Source organism: Corythoichthys intestinalis, chromosome 10, assembly GCF_030265065.1.
Source record: "Corythoichthys intestinalis isolate RoL2023-P3 chromosome 10, ASM3026506v1, whole genome shotgun sequence".
NCBI lineage: Eukaryota > Metazoa > Chordata > Actinopteri > Syngnathiformes > Syngnathidae > Corythoichthys > Corythoichthys intestinalis.
The window spans coordinates 46961351-46977129 of record NC_080404.1 but is presented as its reverse complement, the minus strand read 5'-3'; the positions used below and the strand labels follow the sequence as shown (position 1 = coordinate 46977129).

At 39.3% G+C, this 15779-nt stretch overlaps 1 protein-coding gene across 2 annotated transcripts in view; it reads right to left on the bottom strand.

Annotated features, from left to right (window-relative positions):
- Nucleotides 1–1663, bottom strand: part of LOC130922651 (cadherin-1-like) — a 49765-nt gene extending 48102 nt beyond the window's left edge. The window contains exon 1 of one of the 2 annotated variants that reach the window (XM_057847560.1): nt 1420–1663. In XM_057847560.1, the coding sequence (XP_057703543.1) occupies nt 1420–1470 (51 nt within the window). In that variant the 5' untranslated portion in view covers nt 1471–1663. The remainder of the gene's footprint in view (nt 1–1419) is intronic. The other variant, XM_057847561.1, reaches the window with a different exon arrangement.
- Between the last annotated feature and the right edge of the window lie 14116 nt (nt 1664–15779).

Genomic DNA, 15779 nt, shown 5'->3' with positions numbered 1-15779 from the left:
GAGAAGAAGTGGACACGGCACCTGTACCCAATGGTTGGGTGAATAAAACTACAATATCATACACATCATTTACTTCATTTTGTCGAGAAAAAGTATACGATACCTTCACAAAGTCACGGATAAGGTTGCCATTGAGTGCAACATCTACATCATCGGCTGGAGGCTACAAGTAAGTACGCTTGTGTGTAAGGGCTCCGAGAAGTAAAAAAAATAAATAAATAATTTTTTTTTTTTTTTTTTTGCAGTGGCGGAAACGGGCACCAGCAAGTAAAAAAAAAAACTTTTTTTTTTCTACTGGCGGAAACAGGCAACAGAAAGTTAAAAAAACGTTTTTTTTTCTACTGGCGGAAACGGGCAACAGCAAGTTAAAAAAAAACTTATTTTTATACTGGCGCAAATGGGCTTCTTGTTTTGTTGAAAAAAAAAGTTTTCATACTTTTTTTTGTTTTTTGTGGTGGGAATGGGCTTCCATAAAAAATAGAACTTCCACGGCCCAAAAATACAATCAAATAGTACAGTATTCAAAACATGACCAAACGATTATCCTCGCCAGACACAGATTACCTCCATATAGGGTTGTTCCGATCATGTTTTTTTGCTCCCGATCGGATCCCGATTGTTTTAGTTTGAGTATCTGCCGATCCCGATATTTCCCGATCCGATACTGTAGCCATTTAACTTCTGCCCAAATGCATGATGGGAAGTGCAACCACGACTGTGCGTTGTGGTACCAATTGATATATCTTCTCTGCGTTGGGAAATAACATAGGGTGTTAAGAAAAAGATCAACTACTACCTTTCTTCCCCACATTGCTTCCCACGATTATTCAAATCATTGGGAGAGGGATTGTAAGGCTTTAGCCATTTAAATAAAGGCTCCAAAGGCTGCCAAAATTCACTGTACCCATTTTACTCTGCCTTTTCTATATACCGTATGGATAAAACGGAGCCATTATAGATTGAACGCAACAATGCATGAGTGGGTCGTGCAGCGCATGCGTTAATTGTGTTAAATATTGTAACGTCATAAATGTAAAAAAATATTAATTCTCGCTGTGAAAGCAATAAATTTGATAACCCTACCTTAAGCTTAAACTAAAGACTCTGGAAGAGTGTAACACATTATGCCTGTAACGTTAAATACAATTAGAAAATGATTTAATTAAAAATATATATATATATTTAAAAAAGGCATGTCCGATATTTTTTTGCCAATTCCGATACTTTGAAAATGACGTGATCGGACCCGATCGATCGGGACATCTCTACCTCCATAGGCACCTGAATTAGCCGATTGACGTATTTTTTTAGGGGAATGGGCTCAATTATTGTCATAGATGCCCAAACCAGCAAAGTGTGCGGGCAGAAAACGAAGACATTTTGTTAAGTTACAAAGCACGGAAATTAAACGAACCTTACCTGAAAAAAGACGAACAAAGTTCGCCACACCGCGAACATGGTGGCCCTCATCTGCCCGGGAAGACCCAAAGCCCCAAGCCGCCTGCCTGAACAGATACCGACAGTTTCTGTAGCCCCTTAGTCACAAAAATGGACTAGGGATAACATCAATGTTGAAATACGATCTGTATCGAGCCTCGATGCTGCACTGTTACAACTTCCTGTTGCTGCTACAACTCTTCTGTTTCTTCTCCCTCTATCAGCCACAACGTCTCCCCTCTGACCAACTCTTCCTCTCTTTCTTCTTACTTCCTCTCCCACATTCAGTAGTGGATGAGGTACTCACTCTTTTTACTTAGGTAAAAGGTAAAGATGTTGGGTCCGATCACGTCATTTTCAAAGTATCGGAATAGGCAAAAAAATATTGGACATGCCTTTTTCTAATATATATATATATTTTTAATTAAATCTAAAATCTTAAATTTAATTAAACCAGTCTTTAGTTTTGGCGTAAAGTAGGGCTATCAAATTTATCGCGTTAACGGCGGTAATTAATTTTTTAAAATCACTTTAAAATATTTAACGCAATTAAAGCATGCGCTGCACGACCCACTCACGCATTGTCGCGTTCAATCTATGATGGCGCCGATTTACCTATATTTAGAGCTAATTAAAAGGCAGCGTATAATGAGTAGAGTGAATTTTGGCAGTCTTTGGAGCCTTTTTTTAATTGGCCAAAGCCTTAAAATCCCCCCCTCAACAATTAGAAATATCGTGGGAAAGCAATGTGGGGAAGTAAAGTAGTAGTTGAGCTTTTTCTTTACACCCTATGTTATTTCCCAACGCAGAGAAGATATATCAATTGGTACCACGACGCACAGTCATGGTTGCACTTCCCATCATGCATTTGGGCAGAACAGTTAAATGGCTACAGTATCATTTACTGAAAGCTCAACAAATACACTAGATGGCAATATTTACTCACAATATACAAAGTCACATTTATCCTTTAAGAATGACAAGTCTTTCTATCTGTGGATCCCTCTCACTGAAAGAATGTTAATAATGTAAATGCCATCTTGAGGATTTATTGTCATAATAAACAAATACAGTACTGGTGTACTGTATGTTGAATGTATATATTTGTCCGAGTTGAATTCATTTTTTTCTTAATGCATTACCAAAATGTATATGATCGGGAAAAATTATCTGGAATGATTGGAATTGAATCGGGAGCAAAAAAAAAGCAATCGGATCGGCAAATATCGGGATCGGCAGATACTCAAACTAAAACGATCGGGATCGGATCGGGAGCATAAAACATGATGGGAACAACCCTAGTAAAAGGGTAAAGCTGACTTTAGTGGTCCCTAACTGTCAACCAATCATATGCATTTCCTTTCATCTAACCATAAACCCCTACCAGTCTCGTCATGCTTTTACGGAGCCCCCCGGGTGCCAGGGTAGAAAAAAAAAAATCATAGCTAATCTGTACCCACAGATTACTAATCTTTACCGAAAATTTAGCAATCTGTGGGTACATTTTAGTAATCTGTACCCACAGTTTACTAACCTGTACCCACAGTTTAGCAATCTGTGGGTACATTTTAGTAATCTGTACCCACAGTTTACTAATCTATACCCACAGATTACTAAACTGTATCCACAGTTTACTAATCTGTTCCCACAGTTTAGCAATGACCTGGAAACAGTAGCCACCAATGTTTGGTGGGGACTCCAAACGCCGAGGGACCGACCGACAAGCACCTGCACATTTTTCCCTTTGCTCCCGATCCGATCGTTTTAGTTTGAGTATTTAGCATTTAGATGAATATATACATATATACAAGCTTTTCAAGGTCCTGGAGTGGCCTAGCCAGTCTCCAGGTCTCAACCCCATAGAAAATCTGAGGAGGGAGTTGAAAGTCTGTGTTGCCCAACGACAGCCCCAAAACATCACTGCTCTAGAGGAGATCTGCATGGAGGAATGGGCCAAAATACCAGCAACAGTGTGTGAAAAGCTTGTGAAGAGTTACAGAAAATGTTTGGCCTCCGTTATTGCCAACAAAGGGTACATAACAAAGTATTGAGATGACCTTTTGCTATAGACCAAGTACTTATTTTCCACCATGATTTGCAAATGAATTATTTAAAAATCAAACAATGTGATTGTCTGGTTTTTTTTTTCCACATTCTGTCTCTCATGGTTGAGGTTTACCCATGTTGACAATTACAGGCCTTTCTAATATTTTCAAGTGGGAGAACTTGCACAATTAGTGGTTGACTAAATACTTATTTGCCCCACTGTATTTACTGCCATTTATCCCCTTTCTAGGGCCTATTTTTGGTAATAAAAAATAACAACAACTAAAACATATATATTGATATTTGCTATACAAATGTGGCCAACATGACCCAAAATGTGAGTTCCCTGTATGTGGACATCAGTTCACAATGATATATTTATAAATTATTCATTCATACTGCATGACGTTCGGCGGGGTGCTGCAGTTTATCCCAGCTTCTCAAGGGCAGTAGGTGTGGTACACCCTGAAATGGTTTTTAAAAACAATATTCAAAAAATTAAAATGAATTAAAAAAGAACTTTGGTTATAGCCCCCAATAACACGCTAAAGTTGTTTTCTCTATTAGTTTTTTTTTTTTTTTTTTTCAATTTCATATAATGTAACTCACTGCCTGCCATTGGCATCATCGATGGACTGGCTGCGAATGCTCAAGTTTCAGTGCAATTGAAAATGTATACACACCTCAAATGAGTGTTAGAGATGAAACTAAAATAAAACTATTTTAATGACCCATAAGAGATCTTTGAAACAATTCTATGACAATGTTCACTGCAGTTATTCTTTCTTGTGAAATGCATTCATAATTGACTCAAGTAATAGGAATGTTTCCCTCAGTCAGAAAGTAATTTTGTTTCCACTGCCTGGATGCTAGATGACTCATTTTCAGTGGGTTAACAGTACCGACTGTATTTGTAGCAAAGGGTACTTATGACGAATACACTCATGTTGTATACAGTGTCAAATACAGTGCCCTCCATAATTATTGGCAACCTTGAAAAAGATGTGTTTTTTAGCTTCTAATATGTATATTTTTAGTTCAAATAATATGGGACCTTAATGGAAAAAAAGAGAAAAACCCAACCTTCAATACATGTGCGTTCATTCAGTGGGGAAAAAATCCTACATAAAGAAAAAATTATTTGACATCAAATAATGTGTGTCACAATTATTAGCATCCCTGGTGTTAATACTTTGTACAACCCCCTTTTGCCAACAAAACAAGGTCTGGGGACTGAGATGGCCATGGGAGGAGCTTGATTTTGTGTCTGGTGAACCATTTCTGTGTAGATTTAGCCATATGTTTAGGGTCACTGTCTTGCTGAAAGACCCAGTGACGACCCATCTTCACCTTTCGGGCAGAGGGCAACAGATTTTGATTTAAAATATCCTGGTATTTGAAAGCATTAATGATGTCATGCACCCTAACAAGGTTCCCAGGGCCTTTGGAAGCGAAACAGCCCCACAGCATCACTGACCCACCCCCATACTTCACAGTGGGTATGGGGTGCTTTTCAGTTTGCACATTTTTTGTGGCACGCCAGACCCACTTAGAGTGTTTGTTGCCAAAAAGCTCAATCTTGGTCTCATCTGACCAAAGCACACGGTCCCAGTTGAAGCCTGGGACCGTGTGTATTTTTGTGTAAGACCAAAATACACCAAAGCACACGGGGTGCTAATAATAGTGATGTATAATTTTATGTGGGATTTTTTCCCCACTGAATGAATGCACTTATGTTGAAGGTTGGATTTTTCTCTTTTTTTCTATTTAGGTCCCATATTATTTGAATTAAAAAAAATATATTAGAAGCTAAAAAACACATCTTTTTCAGGGGTGCTAATAATCATGGAGGGCACTGTATGTTGACGTGATTTTTTTTTTGGGGGGGGGGGGGGGGGGGGGAGTAAAATCACAATCTTATACTGCCTGGTGAATCAAGGCTGAATTTTGGGGTGATGATTCAAGTCCGGATCGAGTTTCGAGTCCAACAACATTTGACAAATTTTGATACAAGATCTTTATTTTGGATTCAACAGTGATACCATTTAGCTAATGTGATTAAAATTTAAAATGTACTGTATAAAACTCACTTTTATTTAGTTACTCTACAATACATTCCATATTTGAAAGAAAACTGCTCTGTGTATGTAAAAAATACCAATTGAAGCTAGTCATGTTATGAAAATCCAATTATGTAAATTATAGAATTGTCGTTATTAAAACTTGGCTTTCAAAAATAAATAAAAAGGATGAACAAGAACGCAAAAATCATTGAGTACAATAACAGCAATGTTCCAAATGTAATGTGCGTTTTTTTAAAAAACCCAGAATATTAATAATTTATAAATGGTCTTTTCAACAACCAATCTTGGTCATCACAAATTGCTCGTGCAGTAAAGCTTTTCAGGTATTTTCAGCACTCTCCTTACAATGCTGTTGTGTAAACAAAAAGCTGCTTTTATTAAAAACAATCATGTGAACTGGGCCCCTTTGTATTCAATTTGAAACGTTTTCGGACGACATTTTCAAATCAATTTGTGTTATGTCATAGAAACATTGGGATCTTTATTGCTTGAAATTCAATACTGTTGGATCAAATGTTATGCTCTGATCATTTTGTACTGCCATGTTTCCACGTAATTCAACTACTGTCATTGTTACATTACTAATCAGAAATAAGGAACTGAAAGCAAAATAGTTCCTTCAGATCATGGGAACTGCCATCTTATTTGAAGAATTTCTGGTAATGCAGACGTATGAATGATGAAAATGCAATTATGCGATGTTATCACTTGTACTTCTCTCCCACTCATCATGCACCCTCTGACAGAAGGACAGAGGTCTGTGGGTTGAAGAAGACAGGCCCATTTACATTAGCCACCACTTAAAGCGGAAATGTGAAGTAAGGCTGGCCAACCATGTTTTTGAATAACATCAATGGCTAAACAGTTCTAAAAATATTGTCGTTATTTTTTGTAACGCAACCCTTCCAGATTCTTTGTTTAACCCATTGCAACGCCCTTGACAACGAAAATGCTTTTCTTCGGCAATCTTCGGAAATGACGTCACACAGGGTAGTGCGATGGAAGCCCGCCATAGAACAGTATTGTTTTTAAATTGCTTCTCGGTAAGATGCCACGGCGGTGTGTGGCGATGTTTTGTTCTCACTCAAATGAAAAGTTGTATGAGTGGCCAAAGGATAGCAGGGCACGTAAATGGACCGCCCGGCGGAGAACAATTTACAGTTCGTTCCCCGGAGGAGGGCGGCTGCAGTTGTTGTGCAGCTAATGTGCATGAGGAGAGCTTTTTATATGCCTATCAATGATCAAACGTAAGTAGTCCTTTATTTAAAGAAAGTTTGTAGTGTTTACTTTGTAATCGTTGTATTCATATTTGACATAATGCAAAACAAGTTGTTTACTCACTTCCTCGTAAGTCCAATGGCCCCACAGTCATAGGGCTTGTTTTGGCCAATATCCACGGTGAATGGGAACCTTTTGAAAAAGGCGCAGACGCCTCTCCCTCATAAAGCAAGATTTTTCTGCAGCCGTTTGGCTGGCGTGATGCGAAAAATAAACGTATTAATCCACAAAATCAGCTGAATCCTTTGTCCTCATACACAACAGTACGGCTGTTTAGTGAAGAGGACGCCTTCACCCGTACACGTCACAGCGCCCTCCTCCTCAATGCAAGACTGAAGCCGGAAGTCACTCATTTTCATGGCGCGGGATTAAAAAAACTAAATAAATATAGCGATCGCTTCCACACACATCCAAGCGGTCCATATCATTCAGGAGCATAACAAACCGCGTGTATTATGAAATAAACATGCTTTTTCGTGTCACATCCACTTTAAACGAATTGAGAGAAATGCCTTATACAAGAGGTAAACAGTACCAAAAAATAAAAGGCTAATTATTTTTATGTGGGAAAAAAATTCCATCAACTTGTTATTGAATCCTGTACCATAGAACTAAACAATTTATTAACTGGACTGCCTGAAAGAAAATGGCTATGCTCCTTGAACCCACTGAAGTGGTCTTCACCAAATTCTTCCACTCATTTTTCTAGTTATCCCATTAATGCTGTAGCTACAAAAGTTTTAGGCCACTACTGAGAGTTCACGACAGACATCAGCAATAGTTTTATTCATGCACACCTGCACCTACAGTATATTGTTATTTTTGTAAAACTGAACTTCGCAAACACGCCACACCAAAACACTGCACTCTTCTGTTTTATACACCAAAACACTGCACTCTTCTGTTTTATTAGCAACAGGACTATCCCAGTGTGAGACATTTGCTGGCTCCCAGTAGGACATTTAGTTAATCATTAACTGCCAAGTTAATATTTTTTTTTAACTGCTGGCAAGTGAAGAACGTGAACCTGCAAGTTTTTTTTGTTCTGTTTTTTAAAAGGAATGATGTCATTCAGTCTATGGTAGCTCCGTTTTCAAAGTCATGCAGGATTGCAGTTACAATTGGAAAAAAAAAAAGTTAAAAGTACACATTAAATTTGTTATATTTTTCTTTGTATATATATTTGATATATACACAGTCATTCTAAAAGAATGTCTTAAAATCATGACACGATATGTCAAAAACGAAAAACATTACAAAAAAATCAGTTGAACATAACTTCGTTTGATTTCATGTTTTGTTTTTCATGTCTAGTGCAGTACTCAAATGTGGCTATCACCAGCAGCAAGGACACATTAAGCTTATATGAGTATTTCTCCCAAATCAACATGATGGACTGCAACAGGAATTCAATGTAAAACATGAAGTTACGTTCAACACATATGTCCAAGCCTAACTTTTGTAACGCTTCTCGTTTTTGACATATCGTGTGATGATTTTCAGACATTCTTTTTGAATCGCCTTGTATCAAAGTCAAACACTTATCTGCCTTTATCTGAGAGTTTAGATTTGAATACACACTAAAAATCATTCAACACATTTTAAGAACGTTAAATGCAAGAACAGGTCCAAACTGTTCCACTCCAACTCATTTGCTCCCAAAAATGTTTAAATATGTTCTATTTTTACTTGTTTCAGTGTCCCAAAGACGCATTTATATGTCTTTTACGTTTTTTTTTATTATTATTTTTTTTTTAATAAGAGACATCTCTGGGTTCTGATTTAATTTAGCTCCAAAGCACAAAGCTGAAAATCAGTTTTAAAGCAATAAAACTGGCCACTGGATGGCAGTAGCGCATTTGGTAAGACCCGTAACCCATTTCAATGGCAATGGACAGCCAGGCCGCACGACCGGGGCGCCAGCGGAAGACGACCGAATGGAGAACAACCCAGATGACACCCGGGATGCCAGGTGCTGGACGACCAAGCAGAACGACCGGGACCACCAGTGCAGCGGACGATGCCGTTGAGTCCGTGCTGCTCGCCGAGCAGACCCAGCAGAGAAAAAAAATCCATCTTTATGAGACAGGTGGCGTTGAGAGAAAAGTTTACCCGGCTCTCGCGGCGACAACTCTCAGTTAGTTATGCGTAAATAAATTGTTACTTTGCTATCAAAAGCTCTATTTGTCTTGTTGTTTATGTTATTTTGTAAAAGGAAAACATTATTCAGATGTTTGGGATGTAACTAAAGCAAAAAATAACTGTGTTAAAGTCAAAGTTATGTTTGAAATGTATGCTTTCACAAAAAGCTCAATTTCTCTGTGTGTTCATCAGAAATTGCTCAAACTAAGCTATTTTCTAATTCTGATTTTTAAAGAATGCAAAAAGATATGAACTTACTTTTTTTCCTGCTGAAAGAAGAGAGTCTAATCTTTCTTTTGGTGGGTTCCATGTTTATTAGCAATAGAACAGAATTTTCTGTGGGCCTTGCAAAATCAGTCGAGATGGACGATACCAGTGATTTTGGATTCGATCCGATACCAAGTAATACCAACGCCAAATATTGCGATCCCGATCCGATATCGATACCAGAAGTTCATATTCTAAATATATATATATATATATATATACATATATACACAGTGGGGAGAACAAGTATTTGATACACTGCCACCATTGGCAGTGTATCAAATACTTGTTCTCCCCACTGTATATACACTCACCGGCCACTTTATTAGGTACACCTGTACTGCTCGTTAACACTTTATTTCTAATCAGCCAATCACATAGCGGCAACTCAGTGCATTTAGGCATGAAGACATGGTTTAAGACAATCTCCTGCAATTCAAACCGAGCATCAGTATGGGGAAGAAAGGTGATTTGAGTGACTTTGAACGTGGCATGGTTGTTGGTGCCAGAAGGGCTTTTATTTTGTTACTTCCGGTCTCCTGTCATGTGAATTTGCATATTAAGCTAAATATTTAGTTCCGCTCATTTCCTGATTTAACATTTAGGATATAGGATATAAGTTTAAGATTTAAATTAAATATTTAGTTCTGGATTTAAACAATCAGGTCCAAAACTTTATTTAAAAATGAATATTTAAGTTGCTAAATAATGTTGTAAATGTGCAAAAAAAAAAGTGACTAAAAATTTCACACCATATTAAACACTGTGTGGCGCTAAATGTGAGAAAATGTTGTCGTAATTCTGAGCATGTGCTGCTTTACAAACGGCGCCCCATATAAAAATTGACAAAGAAAATATATTAATTCCAGATATCGATACTTTTGCTTGGGGATCGATACCTAAAATTTAACGCGCTGGATCGAAATATTGATATTTTGGTATCGATCCGCCCATCCCTAAAAATCAGTCAAAATCCAGTAAAACAGCCGGGAGCGAAGGGCCTTGCTCCGGTGAAAATGGCTGGGAGTGAATGAGTTAAGAGGGAATCGTTTGAAAACCTCAATCTTTCTTGAAGTCTAGAAGTCAAATTTGAAGGCTGTTAGCTATTTTGTCTTGCCATGGCAACACAACACAAAGCCCACAAATACAGTGGTCTTAGTTTATTACACCCTAAATGACTATTTAATCAATTTCTCTTCAAAACAGTACCATATTTTCTTCCAGTATTGGTTTGGTGATTATGATGCGGGAAGAAGTCCATTAGCAGAACAGAAAGTAGACACTCATTACATCAGAGTCTCCCATTGCTGGTGGACATGTGGAGGAGTGTTATTTATCTCTATGTCTAGAGCTGACTACAAGCATAAAAGTGCTACCATCACCCAGTAAGACTGGACTTCCTGTTAAAAGCCCATTATCAGGCAGCTCATAAGCTTTTAGTTCTCATACAATCTTCATAGTAGCTTTGCCTTTCAGTCTATAGAACTTCCCAGCTTGTGGAAACTTTGACATACACTTATTGTGCATTAAAGTTTTTGTCTGCTATACTTGAGTAGTGGCATTTCAATCAAGTTGTTTGAAGCTAAAAATCTCGCAATGAATGAATGACATGCTTGTCAACCGTAGAAACAGTGAATAGTATACCACAAAATTTTCTGTTTGGAAAAGAGACAAGGTAAAGGAAAGAGCAGATTTCATATGTAAAGGGTTAGCCATAGTGGAGCTATATTGCAGACCGACCAAATTTAACAAGCAATTATATATAGAAAGAGGAATGAATTAAAGGTAACATTCTTGGAGAAATACCCCTCAATGTCAAGTTATAATTCTCATATATTGACAAAGATGAGGGAACCCCGAAGAACAAGAAAATAGCTAATTAGCCACAGCATACTAACTTAACTGAATAGAAGAAAACAGAACAACAAGTACTAACACAACAGATAACCTATCTTTCTCTGTACATATATAAGCCAAAATAAAACAAGAGGCAAATAATTGACATTAACATAGAGTAGACTTACAGAAATATGTGTGGAGCACAACTAGCACATAGCAATAGCATAAACGTCTCATTCAACTAGTACTACCAACTCTCCCACTGTTGAGATGAATAACATTACTATGGAACGGCGCTGCCCCCTAGCGGCCGGTGGCCTTCTCTTCAGTTCTAATGAAAAATGATTGAATATACAGTATTTTAAAAGGGGGTCTTCCGATGCAGTATTGTTTCATATGGGAATGGATAGATTATGCCATAATGTGAGAAATGTTGCACCGTCTTAATCCAACCGTTTTATCAGTCGAAAGGTGGCAACTGCCCGAGGGTAAAGCCTGAGTTATACTCCCGCGTTGCGGTGACGGCGCAGCGACTACGGCATCATTCGACATTCGATAGTTCTGCGGTGAGGGAACGCGTTGCTCTGTAATTCACCGCCAAGCCACTAGAGGGGGGTGGCGTTATGTTTGTACGGTTTTGGGGCATGCTTGTTGACTTCCGCTAGTCTAGTTTAAGGGAGAAAAAATTAAAAAATGCAAGATGGAACTCTTTAAAGTAAATATTCTGCTCATCAACACTGAATAAATATTGAACATACAACTGTTGAGGGGCAGGCGACGCAGAAGACGGTTTCAAGGCGGTCTGGCCGACTTTTGATGCCGCACAGAGACTTGGATGGAGAGCGCTAGCTGTGGCAGCTAGCTTCAAACTGCGTCGAGCGCTGCGTTTAAGGTCTGCAAAGCCCTCCAGCCCGATTTGTTTGCCGTGTCCTACAACCAGAGGCGTTGCGTCCCATTAGGCAAACCAGGCAATTGCCTAGGGCCCCCAGCCAGTAGGGGGCCCCAGAGGGCCGACAGATTTAGCACAAGCAGCTTTACAGCACTGTCGCAGCGACAAGTGTAGGGAGTGTTTCAATACCATGGAATCATTTGGCAGATTATCTATCGATTCCGTTATCAATCCCAATCAGCACTAACCATGTCACGTAGATTATACATGTTTAAGAAAGCCCAATCAGCTATTGATACTGCATGATTGTTTAAAGAATCACCAAGTACTCTCTGGAAAGTCCCTGCCGAATTTTTTTATGTTGATTTTCACAGGCCACCTCATTATTCATGTGACTACTTAAAGAAATGGGTATTTTTCCCAAAAAGTCTATTAATGGGTCTATCGTATTCGTCGCCAAATACTCTATATGAAAAATATAACATATATGCATCGAAAATAATCCTCAATAATTTTATTAGCAAATTTAATACTCATTTCGGTCGGTAGTCCACCAATCAGTGGTTTTTACAGAATAATTTGAATTTGGTGGGTCGTAGGGCTAATCTGACTCCTGATTTCACACAAAGGTATATACCTCCGCATCCGATGGTGGTATTTTTGTGTTGCTACTCTTTCTTCTATTGCTCCAAGTCCAACTGTCCCCCCCTTACTTGCACACGCTCGAAGGGCCCCATGTTGCTTGTTGCCTGGGGCCCCCAGGGACCCTTGCTACGCCTCTGCCTACAACCAGCCAGTGGGAAGCCATAGCAGATTTCTGGCGTCTATGGAACTTCCCAAGCTGCGTTGGGAGGCTTGATTTTAACGTTATCATAAAAAGCACTGAGGCACTCTCAATCAGTGATGATGTATCGTGTGTGAACTGTCTGTTCTTGAAAATTAAAGATCAAAACAACTTTTTTGACACCAAATCTGTGCTTTATTCTTTATATACTGGAAGTGTGACACGTAAATAAGTCCCAGACTCACAACAAACATATGTACACAATAAATGATGAAGTGCACCAACCAAAAATACGACATAAAGTGATTAAAAGTTGGCAGTTTTTGGCTGACTGGGTCACCGCTTCGTGTGGCCACTTGATTCCGAACACACACGTCTCGGTGGTTCTTCCTTTTTTTTTTTTTTAATCGGTGACCTTGCCATTTGGCAATCACAATAATGTCTTGACGAGACTTGCTCTTCGATGATACTCGCGTCGGCTTGGTCCATTTTTGCGTGTAGAAAATAATGTTTGATTCTATTCTACAATGGCGGTGATCTCGCGCTGAACCGGAAACAACAGTCCAAGCGGACCAATCACAGTCCGTTTCTGCCACGTCATACGCGTCTACGCGACGCGAAGGTTAGAAAATTTGAGTGATGCGCGTCAGCCTACGGCGCAGGGTCGTAACTCGGGTCTTCCTTGACGGCGCAGGACGCGGAAGTATAACTCGGCCTTAAGGCCTGTCAGACTGAGAAGTATTCAGGCCACACCCTGTTCCTTAACCCCTTTTTATCCCGGTTGTTTGTGTTTAGCTACTGCTCTTTTGTCTTAGCCCATGCAGTGTAGGTGTGGCTTTACAATTACAGTCATTGATGTGTAAATAAGGGATGAATCCACAATAATAACAAAGATCGGGAAATCAGAATCATGCTATTTAATTTAAAGTACACAGAAAACATTTTTCCGAGCACTGATACATTGTCCAAATTTGGTATCATGAAATAACCCCCTCCTGCCCCCAGGTTTTCCTTCAGACTCTGATTACCACACACTCATAGGTGACCTCAGGGCCAAGCTGGCATCCTCTTCTTCAGCGGAAAAAGATAAGGTAAACTCACAACCGGGAAGAAATTAACGTACTCATACTGCTTACTCAAAGGGTATGTAATGCCCTGGGGAAATTTTAATATTCCATCATTTATCCATAAATGCATGCCTTTTGTATTCATATCATGCCACTTCGTGTAATTACACACAAGAAAATGAGAGAAATTTGGCTCGATTGTCAAGCTAAAACGACCGGCGCCCGAGATCTGACAGATTGTGTGCGTGACGTCACGACAAGTGAAGAGAGTGCCACCGGCCACTAGGGGGGCAGCGCCTGTCTGCATCAATATAATTCCTTCTAGTGAGGGGAGAATTAGGGGTGTTTTGAGCTGTTTATGCTGATGCATTGTATTCGTCCTGCACATATTCCAGGTTCCCTCATGAAGAAACACCCCTCGTTGTCAATAAAAGAGAATTCAGAATTGACAGTGAGGGGTATTTCTTCAACAAGAAAAAGGCTCAGTGCTTTAATACTGAATGGCGGCGATGAAGGCAATTTCGTTTCTAGTTTCAGCGACGAATCCGACGTAGAAGGACGTAATGAATGTTCATCTAATGGTGACGAGGAGAGTTACGAAGCTTTGATTGGTGTTTTAGGTTACCAATTTGAGCCCAAACGAACGCCAATGCAGCGTAATTAAACGGTCATTGAGGGGAGCAATGACACTGATGAAACATTGGCAGCAGATCGTGTGGGAAACACCAATGATTTGTTTTGCATTTCTTTTTGTGAAGCTGATACACCGTGACTGCAAAATAAAGGAATGCATAGAATAATTATCATTTATTGCGCTATCATAGCTTTTCGCTCTGCCAACAGACACAAATATGAATGGGATCAGAGGGTTTGTTCTATATATTTTACGAACGATCATTTATACATGTGTCCAGTCCTGTATCCAATGCGTGACATTTTTTTAATTATAAAAGAGTACTCACTCTGGCCATTTCGAGCTTGGCTGCTCCCCTCCTTTGCTTAGCTTTAGCCTCCTTTACCAGTCATCGTCCTCTTTCTTGATATCTCGGGACATTTAGGTGGCTGCACCTGTATGATCGGCACCGCATCTCCTTTGAGCAGCAATCTTTTAGCAAATCCCGATTTCTCTTGTCCATAGTTCGAGAAGCTTTCAGGTGGAAAATGCGTACCACAGAAAAATTAGCCCTCTTTGCACGGACGAACTTTACCCATTGTCTGTGTAGTCCAGCTTTTTTTTTCGCGTTCAGGAACTCATGGATACTATATTCCGATAAATAACTATTTGTACACCACATAGCACAGCGGTTTTGAACCATTTTTGTGATGTTTTGGTCAAACAAACCCCAACGCTACTCTCTCGTCGTTAAAAAACAATGGCACCTGGCTCCGCCTCGACTGTCAATCACTTGTCGTGACGTCTCCGCCCCATTCGGCTGTTTCCGGAACACTTTCGGAAATGTTCGTCATTTTCGATCTATTTTCGATAATTGCTCATTAAGGTGATTGATTTTTTTGGGTAACTTTATCAATATTTGTTATCTTGGCACATAACGGTTCTATTGATGTCTCACACCCCCTTTGCCGCTACGTACTGTTTAACATGGACACATAATTTAGATATACACTGATATGAGCCATGCTATAGTTGAAGAGCTGCATGTTGCGTTAGATTTTCTCACACAAAAATTGTCTTGGGGTTACATGGTGGTTAGTGGCTGGTACATTCTCCCCACAGTTCTAGTCTTGTCACTTCCTCTTAAAAAAAGAAATGCATGATAGCATAAATGAAGAGTCTTTATCGTTCATAGAAGTGAATGTTAATGTTTTTTTGTCTGTCTGTACGCTGCAATTATTTTGGGGGGGGGGGGGAACAAATAAAATGTGTTCTAATGCGTTCAAAAGTACTTCAGGAGAGCTTGCTGTCGTTTGTTGGAAAACTGAGAGTG